The sequence below is a fragment of the Prunus mume genome, linkage group LG5 (genome assembly GCF_029339155.1).
Source record: "Prunus mume cultivar Tortuosa linkage group LG5, ASM2933915v1, whole genome shotgun sequence".
Lineage (NCBI taxonomy): Eukaryota > Viridiplantae > Streptophyta > Magnoliopsida > Rosales > Rosaceae > Prunus > Prunus mume.
This window is the reverse complement of record NC_142702.1, coordinates 21,630,347-21,651,165: the sequence shown is the minus strand read 5'-3', so window position 1 is coordinate 21,651,165 and position 20,819 is coordinate 21,630,347. Positions and strand designations below refer to the sequence as shown.

Below are 20,819 nucleotides of genomic sequence, written 5' to 3'. Positions count from 1 at the left end.
GGGGATGACTTTTTTGCTTCAGTTGCTATATTATTACAGCCCAAGGGTGGTGCAGCCCACTTTAGAGCCCCCATTGGGATGGCCTAACACTTTCCAAACCCCTTCCCAAATCTTCACTTCACACTAAGCATGCCAAACCCATCTTTCCCTTCGCCATTCTCTTCTTCTTCATTATACCCCTCATCTTTTCCCAAAATGGCGAGCATGTCCGGTTCGCGGAGGCAGGAAAGCAGCGAGTCCACATCACTGACGACTTGGACGACGTCGTAGACAATGAAGAGGATGATACTTGGAAAGAATGGGGCAAGAAATCCACACCCTTTTCCTAGTTTTGCAAATTGTAGGCTACCCAAAATGCACTATCAGATCACTTTTTGTAGATTGGGAACCATGCATTGAGCACTTGTTATAAACTTGTATCTTTATTTTTGTTGTTCTTGTTGTAGTCTCTTGTTTTAGATGTTAAATATGAGCTTAAGTGGATGTAATGGCTTTATAGGTAATAGAAATGACTTTTGATGGTTTGCTATGTAATTGATTGAGGCTTTCAACTTGGCTTCAAATGAATGGCAAATTTAGTAAGGGCTTCTTTTCCCCTCGTAGGATACGGTGGCTGAAATTGCTATGAAATGGACCAAAGTTCTGAGAACTGGAGCTCTTGGGGTAAGATTCATGGGTGTTGATCTAAACACAATCATGTTCAACATGGAACAAGGCCAAGACATGACAGAGGTATGCTTCTTTCCCCCCACACTAGGTCTTTTGTCCTCCAGATCTAAGAGAATGAGGTTCCCTTGTGTCCTGCTGGAGAAGTTGCTCCTTGATTATAGATGTCTTTCATTTCTTAAGAATGTTTTTTTCACAAGAAATAGAAAAATATAAAGTCTTAGGCATGGCTTACCTATTCCATAAGAGAGGTGTTGCATGCCATTTAAACCTCATGTCTTGCTTAGCATACTTTTTTGAATTGATGAGCTTATTATTGCAGATCATGAATTTCTTTGATTGGATGATAACCTGATTATTGTAGATCACCAGCTTCTGCATTCATTTGTTCTTATACTGTTTTATCCCTTTCTTTATCTCGATTCTCCAGTTCAAGGAGTTTGTGTTGAACCGACTAGAAGCCTATGAAATGAAGATCGTTGATCAAGTTTTTCGAACACCTGGAGATCCTCCGTTGGAGGAAGTTGTGGAGAAGCTCCAGAATGAGAAAAAGAGAATGGAGAATGAGAGTCCAGCTAGAGAGCAATAGGCATTTGAAAGAGGAATTGTAGTTATGCCGGTAAGTTTTCTGACATGTGAAAAGTTGTTATTTACTATTTGTTAAAGTTGTTTAGTTTTAGTTGAAATAAACCTTGTTATAAGGAAGTAGATAAGGTTTGAATTTTTCTTTAGGAGGATCCCTTTACTTCAGGGACTGTTAGTCATGGGGACGTGTTCCTCTGCTTTCTATTTTGTAAAGGCTATTTAAAAGCCACTTTCCATTCAATAAATGAATTGCATTCTCTCAATTAAAAGCTAGATATTGACAATTGGTATCAGAGCTCCAAATTGGGGCCTGAAGAGCAAAGAAAAGCAGCAACTCTTGCCGTAGCAAGTATCAATGTCGACTGAAGGAAGCAGCTTTGTTCAACCATCAATCCCATGCTTCGATGGTCACTATGATCATTGGAGCATGTTAATGGAGAATTTTTTGAGATCTGAAGAATACTGGAGTCTCGTGGAGAATGGAATCACAACATATGCAGAAGGAACGGTGTTGACAGAAGCTCAACTCAAAAGCTTAGAGGATCAGAATCTCAAAGACTTGAAGGCCAAGAATTACTTGTTTCAAGCCATTGATCGAGCTATTTTGGAGACAATTCTGAAGAAGGATACGGCAAAGGATATCTGGGATTCCTTGAAGAAAAAGTATCAAGGCACGGCTAGAGTCAAACGTGCACAACTGCAAGCTCTTCACAAAGAGTTTGAGATGTTGCAAATGAAGAATAGAGAAACAGTCACTGACTATTTTGCTCGAACATTGACTGTTGCAAACAAAATGAGGATACATGGAGATAGAATGGAAGATGTCACCGTGATTGAGAAGATTCTCAGGTCTATGACACCTAAGTACAACTATGTTGTATGTTAAATTGAAGAGTCAAAGGATATTGATGCCCTTTCAATTGATGAACTGCAAAGTAGTTTGCTAGTACATGAACAAAGGATGACCTGTCATGAAATGGAAGAGCAAGCTCTAAAGGTTAGTCAAGAGACTTATTCACCAGGAAGAGGAAGAGGTCGAGGCAGTTTCAGAGGTTGTGGAAGAGGGAGAGGTCGACAAGTTTCATTTGACAAATTAACCGTGAAGTGCTACTACTGTCATGAACTTGAAAATTTTCAGTATGAATGCCCTCAAAAGGAAAAGGAGTACAAGGCTAATATGGCTAAGACTAAGGAAGAAATGTTGCTGATGGCATATGTTGAAGACGAAGGTGATCAAATGAGCAGCACCTGGTACTTGGACTCTGGATGCAGCAATCACATGTGTGGGAGTAAGAAGTTGCCTTTTACTGTATTGTTGTTATGAATAAAACATTAGAATTTGAGTTAACATATGTCATTATCTTTCGTCTGTGTAAGAAAGAAAATACTTGTCTTAAAACAGAAGAAAAGAGAAATTGATGATACACTGGGCCTGCTCAAGTTTGCTGTATTCTACATTGGGCTATAAAGTATCTCAGTCTCATAAACACAAGGAAATAGCAATAGAAATGAAGAAGTTAAAAACATAGCAAAAACAAGGGAGAGGATATTGCTCTCGGCACTAGCTTTTCTATTTATACAAAAAGACATGTACATATTAATAACAACTCTAGGACATTAATTTGAACAACTTGTGCACTAATTCATCAAAAGTCATGAAATGTGAAAAAAGAAAAGGAAATTACGCTTCTTTAGAATCAAGGTTTCAATAATGGAGCCAATTGCAAGAGACGACGCTTATTAAGTATGAAGTAAATTTTTATGGATTGGCTATGAGATGTGCTTTATGACATATGAAAATTGCAGAAGTGAAGCTTCAAAAGGAACTATACAAACAGATGATAGCAGAAACATTTCCCTGGAAAAAGATCTAAAGAATGTACCACAATTTGCACTGGCGGGTGCTTTGAATTTAGATTTGGACTGATGGTGACGATGACCACCATTGACATTAATAGTACAACTACTAATCTTTTTATAGGCCAGTTAGGTTCTATGAGCTAGGCGGGTCCCTCACCTTAAAAAAAAGTAAATAGTGTAGCCGTGCGGCTATACTTCTGGCTTTTTGAAGTCTTTTAATAAATAGTATAGCCGTAGGGCTATACTTGAGTTATTTTCTAGATTTTTCTAATAAATAGTATAGCCGTTCGACCATACTTGGGGTTAGTAAGGGCTTCTTTTCCCCTCGCAATATACGGTAGCTGAGATTGCAATGAAATGGACTAAAGTTCTGAGAACTGGCGCTCTTGGGGTGAGATTCATGGCTGTTGATCTAAACACAATCATGTTCAACATGGAATGAGGCCAAGACATGACAAAGGCATGTTTCTTTCACCCCCACTTTGTGTCTTTTAGCCTCCATATCAAAGAGAATGAGATTCCTTTGTGTTGCGCAAGATACTTTTACATTCTCAATTATTTTTATAATTCTATTACAATTTACATTCAATATTTTCAGAAAGCAAGTTGGTCCTTCTAATCCCTATAAAATGGCAGGACATGAACACCTTATAGCTTACCCGTTCTAATCCGCACAAATTGTAAAAATCCTTCATCTCTACTTCATTTCTTAATTCAAGATGTGTTGATTCTACCGAGTTGTTTCATCCAATCCAATCCTAGACACTGAACGTGACCTATCAATATATGATGTATATGTGTTTGCATGTTCATGCGCATAATATGGGAACAGAACAAATTTTCAATTGGGGGAGCCACCTAGCTATTCTCTGCATATTGACGTAAAAGAGGCAACATTATCATCTCTTAAAAGGAATTTTCATCTCAAATTCATTCACACTGGAAAGGTAATTTACTTCTGGAAAACGGTGGCAATTTCAAGGGTTCACACTGTAGTTCACTAGGAGGAATTTACTTTTTGCCTTTTGAAATACCGAACTTGCAATTTCCAGGGTTCACACTGTACCACCTAATTATTTAAAATTAAAAACATATTATTCTTGCACGTCTCCCTCGCCCCTTTCTACTGTATCGATCTCTGTGGCTCCCTCCATCTTCTCCCCTCCTCTTTCTTCTTTGTCTCCCCTCTCTCTCTCAGCTCTCACCCCACCCACACGGTACGAATGCAGCTATGGTCTGCAGCCCAGCCAAAAAAATTTTGATTTTTAAATGTGATATAGTCTTAGCCCAAAAAAATATATATTTATAGCTAAATTGAAGGAATAGCTGAAATTTTTTTTTTCCTTACTTTTGTTGGAAAAAAACTATGGTGCATTTTCGCTCACCACTTTAACTCAAAGTGTACTCTCACTATCATTATCAACATTTGACACGTATCTATTGACATAACCATGGTTGCATAAATACAAAGCAAAGAGTTAACTATGGTTATGCCAAATGACACGTCTCAAGTGTTGAGAAGGATAGCGAGGCTACACCTTTGATTAAAGTGGTGAGCAAAAATATATCCAAAAAAATTATGGGATTGCATGTTTATTTAGTGATTTCAACTCTTTGAAGCCTAGAAGGGTGCAACTCAAATAGTTGTATTATGTATTTGCGTTGCATGTTTATTTGTGTTGTCTTTTTTTACTAGTTTATATCTTATGTACTAGATGCATTTTGAGGGTACTGCTCAATATATTCTCACTGATTAGGTGTATAATTTTGTTATCAAAAAAATTCACTCGTGCCCTCAAATTTGTTTATAAGGGAAATCCAGCCTAGTGTATTTCGAAATCCTGGATTCGTCCCTGCCCACACCACTAGCCGACAAAGCTAACCCCCATCATAACGTCTTCGTTGCTTTCCGCGATCATATTCCTTTAGATATAATCCCGTTACAATTTTCCGCGATCATATTCCTTTAGATATAATCCATGTTTTTTTTTTCTTGGTTCTCTTTCTAAACTTTTATCCTTGTCAGTTCCTCTCGTCCCTTTTTTTTATTTTATCATATTCTCATTCTTCTGCTATTTTTCATTGTGTAGAAGTATTTTATCTTTGAGGTCGATGGAGACGACCATGAGGAGGGTGAGGAGAAGGCAGAGAAGTCGAAATCTTAATGAAAACAAAGATACCTTGACCATTAGTAGGAATTGTATCTCAGCATCAGAGTCAAAGAAGTCGGGTTATTCGACATGATGAACGATTTTGTGCTAACAGCAGGGAGGGGTAGAAGCATCGTCATTGATGGGGAATAGAATTCAATCAGGCAAAAGCTGGTCTGTTGGGATTGGCAATTTGTGCAACAAGTACTGCAACTTGTGGGTCGTAGTAATATATTTCTTCTTCTTCTTCTTGTTGCACTTATTCCGTTGGGATTGTGGATAAAATGGGCAACAAGTCCTACAACGTTGTTAACTTAAGGGTACGTATTATTTCATCTTCTTATGGTTTTCTTTTCTTTTTTCCAACTTAGAACAAGTTTTATCCGATCTTTTATACTTATATCTCTAAAGAAAATGGACATACATCTTGGTAGTATGATCCATCTTGACCAATTGGAAATGCAAGAAAATATCAACAACAAAAAGTGACATTAAATTGAATAAAACGGTAATTTTTTTTTTTTTTTACCTCGTCGCCAAGATTTTGACCGCTTAGAACGTTTGTCCACGACCCTCCGGCTTCGATGGAAGAGGCCATTTGTATTTTTACATAAATGGAATTTTGTAGTAGAAAATTTGGTGTGAAAAGTTAAAAATATTGGAAGGAGACAATCTTTTGTTGTGGCAAGTGAATAGGATTGGTATGAAGATTTGTTATACCACACCAAATCTTCATATACATTCCATATAAATTACCAGAGAGTGGTAATTTCTCAAATTAATGAAGTGGGCTCCATTAGAGTCTGGACCGTCATTTTGGTAGAACGAAAGGTGAATCGAAACGGCGTCTTCCATCTCTCGTCTTCTCCCACAAACCGAGGGCTCTCTGCAGGCTGCACCGCTCGCTTGTCCACACGCACGCACTTAGACTTCGATGATCTCCACGTGTATTCACAGATCAAAATCATCGTCACCAAAACGCACCGTCGCGTTCAGCTTCGACCCTTCAGCCCAATTTTGTTATGCCACACCAAATCTTCATATAAATTCCATTTGGTGTGGCAAGTGAATCGAATTGGTATGAAGATTTATATGAAGATTCAATTCACATAGGAGACAATCTTGAGGCAATTCAATATGTCTCCTATGAAGATTTAATCGCAATTGTCTCCTATGTGAATTGAATTTATATGAAGATTTGGTGTGGCAAGTGAATAATTGGTAGGTATTTATAGAAAAAAAATTCTTTACAAATTTTTTTGATATTTTTTCAATCTTTTTAGCCAAAAAATGGACAGCCATTGGATTTGAAGACATTTTTGGATCGGAGCCTCCAGAAGAAGCCACGTGGCTTGTAACTCATGGTTTCGTAGCGCTGATGTCACGTTGACGTTAGCACAAGCTTTTCAAACAAAAAAAATTTAATGTTGGCGTGTGAAATTTAAAAATCTTGTGCTAACGTTAGGAGCCCAAAGGCAAGGAAACAAGTGAATAATTGGTAGGTATTTCTAGAAAGAAAAAAAAAATTTACAAATTTTTTTTGATATTTTTTCAATCTTTTTAGCCAAAAAATGGACAGCCATTGGATTTGAAGACATTTTTGGATTGGAGCCTCTAGAAGAAACCACGTGGCTTGTAACTGTTGGTTTCTGGTAGCGTTGATGTCACGTTGACGTTAGCACAAGCTTGTCAAAAAAAAAATTTAATGTTGGCGTGTGAAATTTAAAAATCTTGTGCTAACGTTAGCAGCCCGAAGGCAAGGAAACAAGTGAATAATTGGTAGGTATTTATAGAAAAAAAATTCTTTACAAATTCTTTTGATATTTTTTCAATCTTTTTAGCCAAAAAATGGACAGCCATTGAATTTGAAGACATTTTTGGATCAGAGCCTCCAGAAGAAGCCACGTGACTTGTAACTGTTGGTTTCTGGTAGCGCTGATGTCACGTTGACGTTAGCACAAGCTTTTCTATAAAAAAAAAAAGTAATGTTGGCGTGTGAAATTTAAAAATCTTGTGCTAACGTTAGCAGCCCGAAGGCAAGGAAATAAGCCAGATCTCCCCGTGGGCTTGGGCGGGCTCGTGGGTCCCACACCTTGCCCTAGCTGGATCTTGCGCGCTGGAGTCCTAAGTTAAAAGATAATATTGGTTATTTACTTATATCTTATTTGTTTTGTTCTCCAAGTTTCGCTTTATGTCCCCATCAATGTATTGATTTGTTCATTAATAAATTACCCTGTTTTCATCGAGGTTATAATAAAAAGATTTAGAAGATAACACAAAATCAATTAATGGCAAAGATCAGTTTAGTGAATGAATAAAAATTAAGCTTTTTATCAGTTAATGGCAACAAAGATTTTAATTTTAATTTTTTGGTAACTCTAATGGCAAAAGATGATTTAGGCTTTTTATCATAAAACGTCTCTGATATTTACGAAACTATTAGATTGTGTAACAAAGCTAACCCCATCACAACGTCTTCGTTGCGTTCTGCGATCATATTCCTTTAGATATAATCCCGTTACGATTTTCTATGAGTTCTTCGTCTCAAATTGTTTTTTTATTGGTAGTTGACTGTTGTTTTTTATTGCATTGGTTGGTGCTTTGGCTTTAGATTTCCATTAATTGTTTGGAGGATTTTTTGTTGTTATTTTTTTGAAGAGTAGCGTGTGATTTGGCTGTTGATGATTTTTGTTAGAAAACTTGTTTGTTATTTGCTGATAATTGATATACTGAGTGTCCAATCATGCAGGGCTATGCTTTAGGGTCTTTTATATTTTATTATTTTGAGAAAACTATGGTACAATACTCATACATTCCACAACTATGTATTGTTTAATTTAATTAAACTACTATTTAGAGACAATATGCCATATATGACAAGATTTATGATAAGATTTTATGTCCACGTGGCATGTCTTATCCTGAAGGAATCTTAATAATTTTTCCGATTATGATTTTCCGCGTGTTGAACTTAAATAACACGAATTGAAAACATTTAAAAAGTGTGTGAAAACATGAATTGGTGCAGAGTACTTGCCTAATCCTCTAGGACTTTGTCCCCCTTTGTTTGTACTTGTTACTCTTTTCTCCTCATTAATAAAACATTAAGATTTTGACCGCTTAGAACGTTTGTCCACGACCCTCCGGATTCAATGGAAGAGGTCATTTGTATTTTTACATAAATGAAATTTTGTAGTAGAAAATTTGGTGTGGAAAGTGAAAAATATTGGAATGAGATGAATTTATATGAAGATTTGGTGTGGCAAGTGAATAATTGGTATGTATTTATAGAAAAAAATTCCATAATATTTTGATATTTTTTACACATTTTTTGGATATTTTTTCAATCTTTTTAGCCAAAAAATGGACAGCCATTGGATTTGATGACATTTTGGGATCGGAGCCTCCAGAAGAAGCCACGTGGCTTGTAGCTGTTGGTTTATGGTAGCGCTAATGTCATGCTGACGTCAGCGCAAGCTTTTCAAAAAAAATTTACTGTTGGCGCGTGAAATTTAAAAATCTTGTGCTAGTGTTAGCAGCCCGAAGGCAAGGAGACAAGTCAGATCTCCCCTTAGGCTTGGGCAGGCTCGTGGGTCCCACGCCTTGCCCTAGTTGGATCTTGCGCGCTGGAGTCCTAAGTTAAAAGATAATATTGGTCATTTACTTATATCTTATTTGTTTTGTTCTCCAAGTTTCGCTTTATGTCCCCATCGATGTATTGATTTGTTCATAAATAAATTACCCTCTTTTCATCGAGGTTATAACAAAAATATTTAAAAGATAACACAAAATCAATTAATGGCAACAAAGATTTTTTATTTTTTTTTTGGTAACTCTAATGGCAAAAGATGATTTAGGCTTTTTATCATAAAACGTCTCGATATTTACGAAACTATTAGATTGTGTCCTTAAAGTTTTTGTATCACTCGTAGTCCCTAACTATCATATTAACCGCTACATGACTTCTATCAAAAATCACTTCTATGCATCAAAAATCCTAGACCACTTCCATGAAAAGCCATAAATTGGTACTAATTTTTCTGCGGCAGAATTCAAAAATATAAATGCTGGAAAAAGGTATGTTGGTGAATTGTGATAGAAAATATGACATGGAGCAGAGGATAATATAGTCCATTTTATGCCACGGTGTCAAATCAGAGTGGCATAGAGAGACAGAGAAGAGACGACGTGAATACATCATGAAGTGGACACACTTAATTCATAGATTTTGCAATCTTAATGGATACTTGCAGATTAGCTTTACTTATCAGAAAAAGCGTAAAAAAAACATTTTAAGTACACTGCACAAAAAGAAGAGGCCAATAGTCACTCTTTTGTCACTAACTAATTGGTACGGGTGACATAATATTGTTTGTGATTACTCTCAAATTCAGGGGTTCACAAGTAATTTAATTCTGACAAACGGTGGAAATTTCAGGGGTTCAGTTCACGCTGTACTTCACTAGGAGGAAAGTAGGTTTCGCAAAGACTCACCCATGTGCTTTTGCATCATTACCCAGTGGCATTGATGTAAATAGGGTGCATATTTAATGCTGACATACAAAACTCATTGCGTATGTATGTGGACCGATTTTTCCACTTTTTTAGGCCTGCCGATTTGTCAATGCCCCTGATAATAGTTATTCAGAAACTCAAAATGCTAAATATTGAAAATTTTGGTGTCAGGACTCGAATCTTGAAAATTTGCTAAATATTCCTGAAAAGACGGAGGAAAGTAAGGTAAGAGGCAACATCATCATCTCTTAAAGGAATTTTCATCTCAAATTCTTGAAAAAGTAATTTACTTCTGAAAGACGGTGGAAATTTCAGGGGTTCACACTGTAGTTCACTAGGAGGAAAGTAAGTTTCGCAAAGACTGACCCATGTTTGGTGCATTAGAGAAGTTATCCCTGTACAGTTGAGGCTATGGTAACGATTATAAATACACAATTAATGCTTGTATCTTGAGATATCAGACAAGCATATATACTTCACCAGTTTTATCTTTGTCTCAATACTTGTGCTTCTTCGTCTTCATCATGACTCTAACCAACATGGTTGGAGTAAGGTGCTGCTTCAAACTCCTCTGTGCAATTGTCGTGCTCATTTTACTACACATGAACAATCCTTGCATTGGATGCAGCGAGAGGGAAAGGCAAGGCACTCCTTGCACTTCAACCAAACTGGGCTGAAGTCGGCGATCCCCCCCTTTATTGGGCAAGAGAAGCCCCAAACAAAGATTGCTGCGAATGGGATGGAGTCCACTGCAGCAACCAAACTGGCCATGTTGTTAAGCTTGAACTCTTCATGCTTTGCAAGGTAAGATTAGTCCTAAACTCATTGAGTTGCAGCATTTGGAATATTTGGACCTTAGTGAGAATGATTTCAGTGGGAGCCAAATTCCAGATTTCATTGGATCTCTGAGCAATTTAAGATACCTCGATCTCTCTAATGCAAATTTTGGAGGTTTAATTCCATATCAACTTGGAAACCTTACAAACTTGGAATATCTCGATCTTGGGTGTCAATATGATCCTTCTAGCTGTACTTATTCAAAAAATCTGTATTGGCTTCCTAATCTTTCTCGTCTAAAATACTTGGACCTAAGTTCCGTTAATCTCAGTGATGTTGTTGGTTGGCTGGAAGCAGTTAATATGCTTCCTAAACTAACAAACTTGACATTAAAGGGGTGTAATCTTCCTCCTCCAGTTATATCCTCTGTTTCTCTCTTGAATTCTTCTAAATCTCTTGTTCATGTCGATCTCTACAACAACAGTCTTGACTCATCCATCTTCCAATGGTTGCCTGGAAGTATTGGACAGATGTCCAATCTTGTTTATCTTGATCTCTCGGAAAATAAATTGAGTGGAAGAATACCTGAAAGTATTGGACAGATGTCCAATCTTGTTTATCTTTATCTCTCGGGAAATAAATTGAGTGGAAGAATACCTGAAAGTATTGGACAGATATCCAATCTTGTTGATCTTTATCTCTCGGGAAATAAATTGAGTGGAAGAATACCTGAAAGTATTGGACAGATGTCCAATCTTGTTGATCTTTATCTCTCGGGAAATAAATTGAGTGGAAGAATACCTGAAAGTATTGGACAGATATCCAATCTTGTTGATCTTTATCTCTCGGGAAATAAATTGAGTGGAAGAATACCTGAAAGTATTGGACAGATGTCCAATCTTGTTTTTCTTGATCTCTCGGAAAATAAATTGAGTGGAAGAATACCTGAAAGTATTGGACAGATGTCCAATCTGGAGTTTATCGATTTGAGCATGAATTCTCTTGAAGGAGTAATTTCAGAAACTCATTTCTCGAAACTCTCCAAATTAAGGTATTTGGATTTATCCTCTAATTCACTAGTTTTAAACTTCAGTTTTGATTGGGTTCCTCCCTTTCAATTGGATGAGATAAGATTGGGGTCTTGTAAGATGGGGCCGTATTTCCCGGAATGGCTTCGAACTCAGAAAAGTTATGACTTGCTGGATATTTCTGATGCTGGAATTTCTGATACCATTCCAACTTGGTTTTGGGATTTGCAAAATCAATTGTCGTATAAGGATTTGTCTCGCAATCAAATTAGAGGAAATTTGAGATCAGAGTTAGCATCTAATTTAAATGTGAGTTGGAACCAATTGGAGGGTCCAATCCCTTCAATCCTATCAAACGTATCAATTGCGGATCTGTCCAATAATAAATTTTCAGGGTCAGCTTCATTTTTGTGTACAAGTACAACCGAGAAGAGTAAACTAGATTTTCTTGATCTCTCAAGCAACCATGTATCCGGAGATCTTCCAGACTGCTGGATCCATTTTCAAAAATTAGTCTTTCTTGATTTGAGCAACAACTCTTTATCTGGGAAAATTCCTACCACCATGGGATACTTGTTTAGTATCCAGACACTAAAACTAAATAATAACATATTTGTCGGAGAGTTGCCTTCACAATTGAAGAATTGCACAAGGTTGACACTTGTTGATGTTGGGGAAAATAAATTATCAGGATTAATACCTAAATGGCTTGGGGAAAATTTGGTAAATTTGGCTATCATTATCCTTCGTTCTAATCAGTTTTATAGGAGCATCCCGCCACAGTTATGCCATCTTACACGACTTCAAATTTTGGATTTGTCGATGAACAACATCTCTGGAACTATACCCAAATGTCTCAACAATTGGACTACTTTGGCTCAAAATGGATACGTCAAGTCTAACTATCGAACATTCCAATGAACTTTATTTGGGAGAATCATTAACCTATTATTGGCCTTATGATAGATGAAGCAACTTTAACATGGAAAGGAGCAAGGTCAAAATACAAAAGTATTCTGGGACTTTTAAAGAGTATTGATCTCTCATGCAATAAGTTGAGTGGGGAGATTCCTACGAAATCACTTATCTTGTTGGTGTGGTTTCTTTAAACTTGTCGAGAAACCGATTAACAGGTCAAATACCTTCAAGGATTGGAAATTTGGAGGAGTTGGATTCTCTTGATTTATCAAGAAACCACATAAATGGCAGAATTCCAACAAGTCTTTCTCGGATATATCGTATTGGTTACTTGGACTTGTCACAAAACAACTTGTCTGGAAAAATTCCAATAGGCACTCAGCTCCAAACCTTTGTCTTTGCTTATGGTGGAAATCCTCTGCTTTGTGGAGAACCACTCCCAAGGACATGCTCTGAGGAGGAAAAAGGTCCAGGACAACTAGTGTTGGTGAATGAAGACGATAAAGATGGGCTCATAACACAAGGATTTTACATCAACATGGGGCTTGGCTTTGTTGTTGGATTTTGGGGAGTTTGCAGCACTCTTTTGCTCAACAGGTCATGCAGATATGCGTACTTCAATTTTTTGACATTTCTGAACGATTGGCTGTACGTGAAGGTAGAAATCATCAGACAAAGGATCCTTAATAAATAAAAGGTAATTACTACTATCTTTCTTACATACTAGTTATGAAATTAAATTATGCAAGTTAGTTGTTCTTAACCCCGAATATACATGCAGATATTACATAACATAAGAAATGAAAACTAAAAACTAAAATTGAAATGATTATCAAACGGGCCCTTAGTTTATGTGATTTATCTTTTTCAATCTAATGGGTTGTTTAACCTTTGTCTTTAGCGCAGGCACCTTTGAGACGACATCCTTCCCTTCAGTTGAAGATGGATGCGATGGACTCCTATTTGTACTAGTTTTCGAGTATTTGAGTGATGATAAGGGATCTCACTGAAATAAAGAAACCATTTTAGTAGATTAGTTGTGCTATTATTTGTAAGAACTTAATAGGAACTTCTCCCATGAACTATTTGGTATGATGTTCTTATGTACCTCATGGTGTATGTTTTTTTCTTTTGCAATGTAAGAAATGCAAACGCAGAATTGCCTTTTACTGTATTGTTGTTATGAATAAAACAATGGAATTTGAGTTAACATATGTTATTATCTTTCGTCTGTGTAAGAAAGAAAATACTTGTCTTTAAAAAAAAAAAAAAAGAGAAATTGATGATACACTGGGCCTGCTCAAGTTTGCTGTATTCTACATTGGGCTATAAAGTATCTCAGTCTCATAAACACAAGGAAATAGCAATAGAAATGAAGAAGGGAAAAATAGAGCAAAAACAAGGGAGAGGATATTGCTCTCGGCACTAGCTTTTCTATTTATACAAAAAGACATGTACATATTAATAACAACTCTAGGACATTAATTTGAACAACTTGTGCACTAATTCATCAAAAGTCATGAAATGTAAAAAAAGAAAAGGAAATTACACTTCTTTAGAATCAAGGTTTCAATGATGGAGCCAATTGCAAGAGACGATGCTTATTAAGTAGGAAGTAAATTTTTATGGATTGGCTATGAGATGTGCTTTATGACATATGAAAATTGCAGAAGTGAAGCTTCAGAAGGAACTATACATACAGATGATAGTAGAAACATTTCCCTGGAAAAAGATCTAAAGAATGTACCACAATTTGCACTGGTGGGTGCTTTGAATTTAGATTTGGACTGATGGTGATGATGACCACCATTGACATTAATAGTACAACTACTAATCTTTTTATAGGCCAGTTAGGTTCTATGAGCTAGGTGGGTCCCTCACTTTTAAAAAAAAGCAAATAGTATAGCCGCGCCGCTATACTTCGGGTTTTTTGAAGTCTTTTAATAAATAGTATAGCCGTAGGGCTATACTTGAGTTATTTTCTAGATTTTTCTAATAAATAGTATAGCCGCTCGACCATACTTGGAGTTAGTAAGGGCTTCTTTTCCCCTTGCAAGATACGGTAGCTGAGATTGCAATGAAATGGACTAAAGATCTGAGAACTGGCGCTCTTGGGGTGAGATTCATGGGTGTTGATCTAAACACAATCATGTTCAACATGGAACAAGGCCAAGACACGACAGAGGCATGTTTCTTTCCCCCCCACTTTGTGTCTTTTAGCCTCCAGATCAAAGAGAATGAGATTCCTTTGTGTCTTGCTAGAGAAATTGCGCAAGATACTTTTACATTCTCAATTATTTTTATAATTCTATTACAATTTACATTCAATGTTTTCAGGAAGTAAGTTTGTCCTTCTAATCCCTATAAAATGGCAGGACACGAACACCTTATAGCTTACCCGTTCTAATCCGCACAAATTGTAAAAATCCTTCATCTCAACTTCCAGTGGCAGACTGCAGGCGCAGGAGGTGCACCGCATCTCCGATCTCCGAAAAACTCCATTAGAGATGCTGGAGTTGCACCTCCTGAACAACAACACACACCACATGTTTAATGAAATGCGCAAACCATCACTAGCTTGTTTTTTTTTAACGGCTTTGGCCAAAACGACGTTGTTTTGGACCAGTCTTTAAAAAGGCGCTGCTTTATTTTTATTTTTTAAAACCTGGCCAAAACGACGCTCGTTTTGGTCCAGGGTTTTTAAATTAAAACAAAACGGAAAAAAAGGGAAACTTAAGCTATAATTCGTGGGCTTTTTGTGGGCTTTTCAAAGGGCTTTTAGAATTCCTTACTTAATTGGGTTTTAATTGGGAGTTCCCTTTATTCAATTGGGTTTTGGGAATTCCTTAATTAAGTAGGATTGAGATTTCTCTTTATAAAAGGCCAATTTAACATCACCCAATTTCATCAAAGTGTGTGTGCATCATAAGAATCCTGTGTTTTTTTTTCCTTCTTGAGTACGCCAATCCAAAGTAAGTCGAATGCATTTTTTTTTTCTTGAGCAAATGCCAATTTTGTTTATTCTTTTTTTAGCAATTTTTTTTTTCTTATTTAGCTATCTCTGTATTAGTAAGATAAGTAGCAAATTCGAGGAGGAAGAGGCTATGTGACACGTTATTTGAGGTATAATTAATTTTAATTTGTTTATTTAATTGATAATTTGATATTGATTTATTTATTTAATTGATAAACTATAGTCAATTAGTCATAGTAATAGATATAAAACCTTTATTTTGTTTTAATTGTACAATTATGGAACGGTACTTTCAGAGAAAAAGTTTAAATCCTCCTTCAAATAATTCGTCTAGTTCCAACCCTCCTTCAAATAATCCGGCTAGTTCCAGCCCTCCTTCAAATAATCCGGCTAGTTTAAATCATCCTTCAAATAATCCACCTACTTCACATCCTCCTTTGAATAATTCGAGTAGTCCAAAACGATTAGAGGTCACTGAGTTGGATGAAATATTGGCTAATCTTCCTGCAGACCCTGGACTTAGACCTCCAATGACGTATTATAATCCCAATTTTCGAGAACAAATCCAAAGAGCCTATCTGCAAAGGAGTCCTTGTCAGCCTAAAAGCCAAAATGACATGCCTCAAACACTTATGGGGGAGAGTAATCGACGTTTTCTTGTGAAATTGTTTGATTCATTTGTTTGGTTGGAGTATATTAAAGAAAAAGATGCTGCATTTTGTCTTCATTATTATCTTTTTAAATGCGACTTTGATAAACAAGGAAAGGCTGGAAGCGTTGTCTTCACTGAGAAAGGGTTTAAAAATTGGAGGAAGGGACCTGGGCATTTTAGGGACCATGTTGGACAAGTTGGAAGTCTTCACAATAAAGCTACACAACATTGTACAGATTTAATGAATCAGAAGCAACACGTTGAAACCATTGTGATCAAGCAGACAGACCAAGCTCGTAGTAATTATCGCATTCTATTAACTGCCACACTTGATTGCACTAGATATTTATTGCGACAAGGTCTTCCTTTTCGTGGTCATGATGAAAGCGAAACATCTAGAAATAAGGGTAATTATGTGGAGCTTTTGCAATTTCTTGTCGATCATAATGAGAAAGTTCGTGTCGTTGTGTTTGAGAACGCTCCAAGGAATCTCGAGTATATGGCTCCTAAAATTCAAAAAGAATTTGTCAAGTCTTGTTCCGCTGAAACCATTGATGCAATTATTAGTGATATGGACGATGCATTATTTTCTATATTGGTAGATGAATCACGTGATGTTTCAATAAGAGAGCAAATGACGGTGGTGTTAGGTTATGTGAACAAAAAAAGGCAAGTAATTGAAAGGTTTGTGGGTATCCAACATGTCTCTGATACGACTAGTAGCAAATTGAAAGAGGCAATTGAGCAGTTGGTTTCTTCATCAAATTTGAGCATGTCCAGGCTACGAGGACAGGGGTATGATGGCGCTTAGCAATATGAGAGGTGAGCTCCATGGTCTTAAAACACAGATTTTGAGAGAATATCCTCAAACATATTATGTCCATTGTTTTGCACATCAACTACAACTAGCTCTTGTAGTCGTGGCAAAGGGAAATGAAAATATTGCTACTTTCTTCACAACGGCTAGTAGTGTCATTAATATTATTGGAGCATCGTGTAAGCGTCATGATGCACTTAGAGAGCAACAACAAAAAGATATTATGAAAGCTCTTGAAATTGATGATCTTGAAACAGGGCGAGGGTTAAATCAAGAAACTACTCTCAAACGTCCTTGTGATACATGTTGGAACTCACATTATGATACTTTACTTAGTATTAATACTATGTTTCATCATGTGGTGAAAGTGCTTGAATGGATTGTTGGTGATGTCAATCAAGATAATTTAGATGAAGCAAATAGGTTGTTGAAAGAAATACAAACTTTTGACTTTGTGTTTCACCTATATTTAATGTGATTTATATTGGGAATCACAAATGATTTGTCAAAGGCATTACAAAAGAAAGATCAAGATATTGTTGTTCACCCGTTTTGCGTTTACTCCTATGGTGGAAGGGCAAAGTTCCCCACTACCTTGTGAACCATTGGTGGTCAACAAGTCAGCTTTCTTTGGTGTGCGAGCGTGCCACTGCTAGCAATGAAGATTCTAGCAGACTTAGTTTAGAATGAATAACTTGCGCCCCAAGTTACTGATTTCTGCAAACAAACGATTGTAAATTTAGGTGAGGAATATCTCTCAAGTAAGTTCTTTTTCTTGCCTCAGACTGGTGAGGACTTTAACAATTTATCTCAGTATAAAGAGGTTGTTCTGGCCAAAATGGTTGATGGAATTTAAACTGTCTCGCAGAACGCCTTTTGAACTATAAAAATAAATATCCATGCTAGAAAGATGAACGGACAGCTGGAAATTCATTTCTATCGGATAGGAGGCTCGATCCAGCTAGATGGATGTTGACAACTTCAATGCTAAGCTTCAGCTATAAATCGATACAAAGGTTAATTATGGCGAGCTTTAATGTACTTCAAGCTTTGTGAGGCTTTTGAGTGGGCGAATCTGCAGTTTCTTGATGCAAGGGCGTATGGTCGTTCTCGGGGCTTCAGTGGGCTAGAGACTGCACTGTGAAATTTGTTGAGGTTTTCATGTTTGGGAAAAGCTCAAGCTCTACCTGTCTTGGTTCTTTACTGAACCAAATTTATAACGAGAGAAATCTCGTTTTAATTGACTTATTTTCTAAGTCTGAACCTTGGGAATTCTAATCTAAAGCTGGTTTCACTTGGAATTCAAGTGGGCTTTTGGTTGATTTTTGAGTTGTTTGTTTGTTCGATGATTTTTTTGGGTAAGATTGATTGTTTGTTTTTTTTATTGTCCCCTGCCCTGTTCACTCCTTCTTGTATTTATAGTAAATGTTTTCTGGAGTAGGGTGATTCTTTTAATAATGGGCGGCAAATCCTTTCAAAAAGATATCCCTTTAAGAAATGGAAAGAAATAAAATAGGATTTCATCAGTTTTATGGTAGATAGGTTCTCACTAGGCAATTACTTCCCTATTTTTCTTGAAAGAGAACCTAATCTTTTCTTTTAATTTCAAATGCCCTTTTGTGAGAGCTAAAAATCCGTGATGGTTAGTTTGATTTTTTTCTGGACAGCTCCTTGTTTCCTGCTTATCTCTTCCAAAGTTTGCATATCTCTTGGGAGAATCACTTATAGAAAAAATATCTCTAAAAATATATTAATATGTAAGGGGATTTTGATCTTTCCGAATTTCAGAGATGTCCCTTCCTAGTTTTTGCCAGCTACTAACCCTTCCATTTATCAACTCTGTGGCAGTTGATTTTTTTGACTTTTCAAAGTATGAGAAAAGAACTTCACGTGGGGTTTCTTCTAAAAGTATTTCTTTCCAGAATTTTGTTTCTTTTGGGCCCTTTTTGAGAGATGGTAATGATCTAGGCCCAGCCCGATTTCTTCTCTCTTTGATCTGCCTAGAACGAATTTTGCCCTTCTTTTGTGTATTTTTACATTTCTGCCATCCTTTTGAAAAAATGTGGGCTGTGTTCTTTTCCTGTTTGATTTTTGAAGCCCAGGTCCTTTGCTCTACGGGCCTTCTGAGAAGTGGGCCTGTGTGTTTTTGCTTTTGGCCCAAACAATTGTGAATGCGATGATGTTGGTCCAAAGATGTAAGCAAAAGCTACAATCCGTAAGGGATGATGACTTTGAGGATTTGCTTCGCGAAGTATCAATATTTTGTGGCAACAATGATATTGACGTTCCTAACATGGATGATTTATTTGTACCACAAAGTAGATCAAGACGTAAAGCTCAGAAAATCACAAACCGCCATTATTATCACATGGACCTATTTCTTACTATCATTGATAAGCAACTAGTGGAATTGAATAATCGCTTCACTGAGGTAAATACTGAATTGCTTCTTTGTATGGCATGTTTGAGTCCGGCTTATAATTTTGCAGCTTTTGACAAACAAAAAATACTTCGTTTTGCTAAATTTTACCCTCAAGAATTTAATGACCGAGGCCTCATGAAGCTTGAAGATCAACTTGGGCTTTATATTGTTGATATGTAGAGCAGCACAGAGTTTTCATCATTGAACGGAATTACTGATCTGACAGAAAAATTGGTGAATACAGGAAGGAGTAGAATATACAACTATATGTATTTACTTCTTACATTGGCTTTAGTTTTACCCATTGCAACTGCTTCGGTTGAGAGAGCTTTTTCAGCTATGAATATTGTGAAAACACTATTGCGTAACAAAATGGGGAATCAATGGTTGAGTGATAGTTTGGTTGTTTACATTGAGAAAGATTTTTTTCTTGTATTAGTAATGCAAATATAATGTGACGTTTTCATGATATGAAACCTCGTCGGCAACAATTATAGGTTAATTGTAATGTTATTTTTTTAATTAATTATGAATAACATTAGTATTTTTTTTTAATGATAAGGATGTTTGGTTGTCTTCATTTCTTTCTTTCTTTCCCTTTTTTTTTTTTTTTTTTGTTGAGCTCTTATCTTTTAAAAATTGCACCTCCGTTGAAAAATTCCTGGGTCGGTCAGTGTCTACTTCATTTCTTAATTCAAGATGTGTTGATTCTATTGAGTTGTTTCATCCAATCCAATCCTAGACACTGAACGTCACCTATCAATAAATGACGTATATTCCTTTAGATATAATCCATGTTCTTTTTTTGTTGGTTCTCTTTCTAAAGTCAGTTCCTCTCGTCCCTTTTTTTATTTTATCATATTCTCATTCTTCTGCTATTTTTCATTGTGTGGAAGTATTTTGTCTTTCAGACCGATGGAGACGACCATGAGGAGAAGGCAGGGAATTAGTGATACCTTGATCATTACAAAAAATTCTATCTCAGCATCAGAAGCCAAAGAAATTGGTTTTAACGACATGAATGAACAATTTCGGGCTAGGAAGAGGGAGGTGTAGAAGAATCGTCATTTCTCGCAATGAAATTAAATCAGACAAAAGCTTGTCTGTTGGGATTGGCAATTTGTGCAACAAGTACTGCAACTTGTCGGTCGTAGTAATATTTCTTCTTGTTGTTGTTGCACTTATTCCGTTGGGATTGTGGAAAAAAAGGGCAACAAGACCTACAACGTTGTTAACTCAAGGGTAAGTACTATTTCATCTTCTTCTTCTTTATGCAGCTTTTCTTTTCTTTTTTCCAACTTAGAACAAGTTTTAAAAACTCCGTATGCTATAATATGTATTCTCGTTTTTGTTTTGCTTCTTTAGCCTTTTAGCATGTCATTTGTTTGGCCAAGGTTCATGGGAGTGCCTTGTCATGAATCTTCTTTGGTTTTGATTGGTAGTTAAAGAAAGAAA

General features: G+C 36.5%; 1 protein-coding gene and 2 pseudogenes across 6 annotated transcripts; all 3 read left to right on the top strand.

Moving 5' to 3' along the window:
- The first annotated feature begins 72 nt into the window (after positions 1–72).
- LOC103332092 (uncharacterized) lies at positions 73–2,675 on the top strand. Of its 5 annotated transcripts, none has more exons than XM_089053691.1 (4): positions 73–340; positions 604–732; positions 1,097–1,285; positions 1,546–2,675. In XM_089053691.1, the coding sequence occupies exons 1-3, from the start codon at positions 299–301 to the stop codon at positions 1,253–1,255; spliced, it is 330 nt and encodes a 109-aa protein (XP_088909817.1). In that variant the 5' UTR covers positions 73–298; the 3' UTR covers positions 1,256–1,285; positions 1,546–2,675. The 5 variants fall into 5 exon arrangements, 4 of the variants coding, with proteins under 4 accessions (XP_088909817.1, XP_088909818.1, XP_008233007.2 ...); XM_089053692.1 differs by having other exon boundaries at positions 1,522–2,675; XR_016127513.1 differs by having other exon boundaries at positions 75–499; positions 1,097–2,675.
- A 7,509-nt stretch (positions 2,676–10,184) lies between these two features.
- Positions 10,185–13,709, top strand: LOC148917334 (receptor-like protein EIX2; annotated as a pseudogene). The gene is made up of 2 exons (XR_016127512.1): positions 10,185–13,196; positions 13,406–13,709. The product of XR_016127512.1 is annotated as a receptor-like protein EIX2 (transcript).
- A 2,042-nt stretch (positions 13,710–15,751) lies between these two features.
- Positions 15,752–19,861, top strand: LOC103332122 (uncharacterized; annotated as a pseudogene).
- The last annotated feature ends 958 nt before the right edge of the window (positions 19,862–20,819 follow it).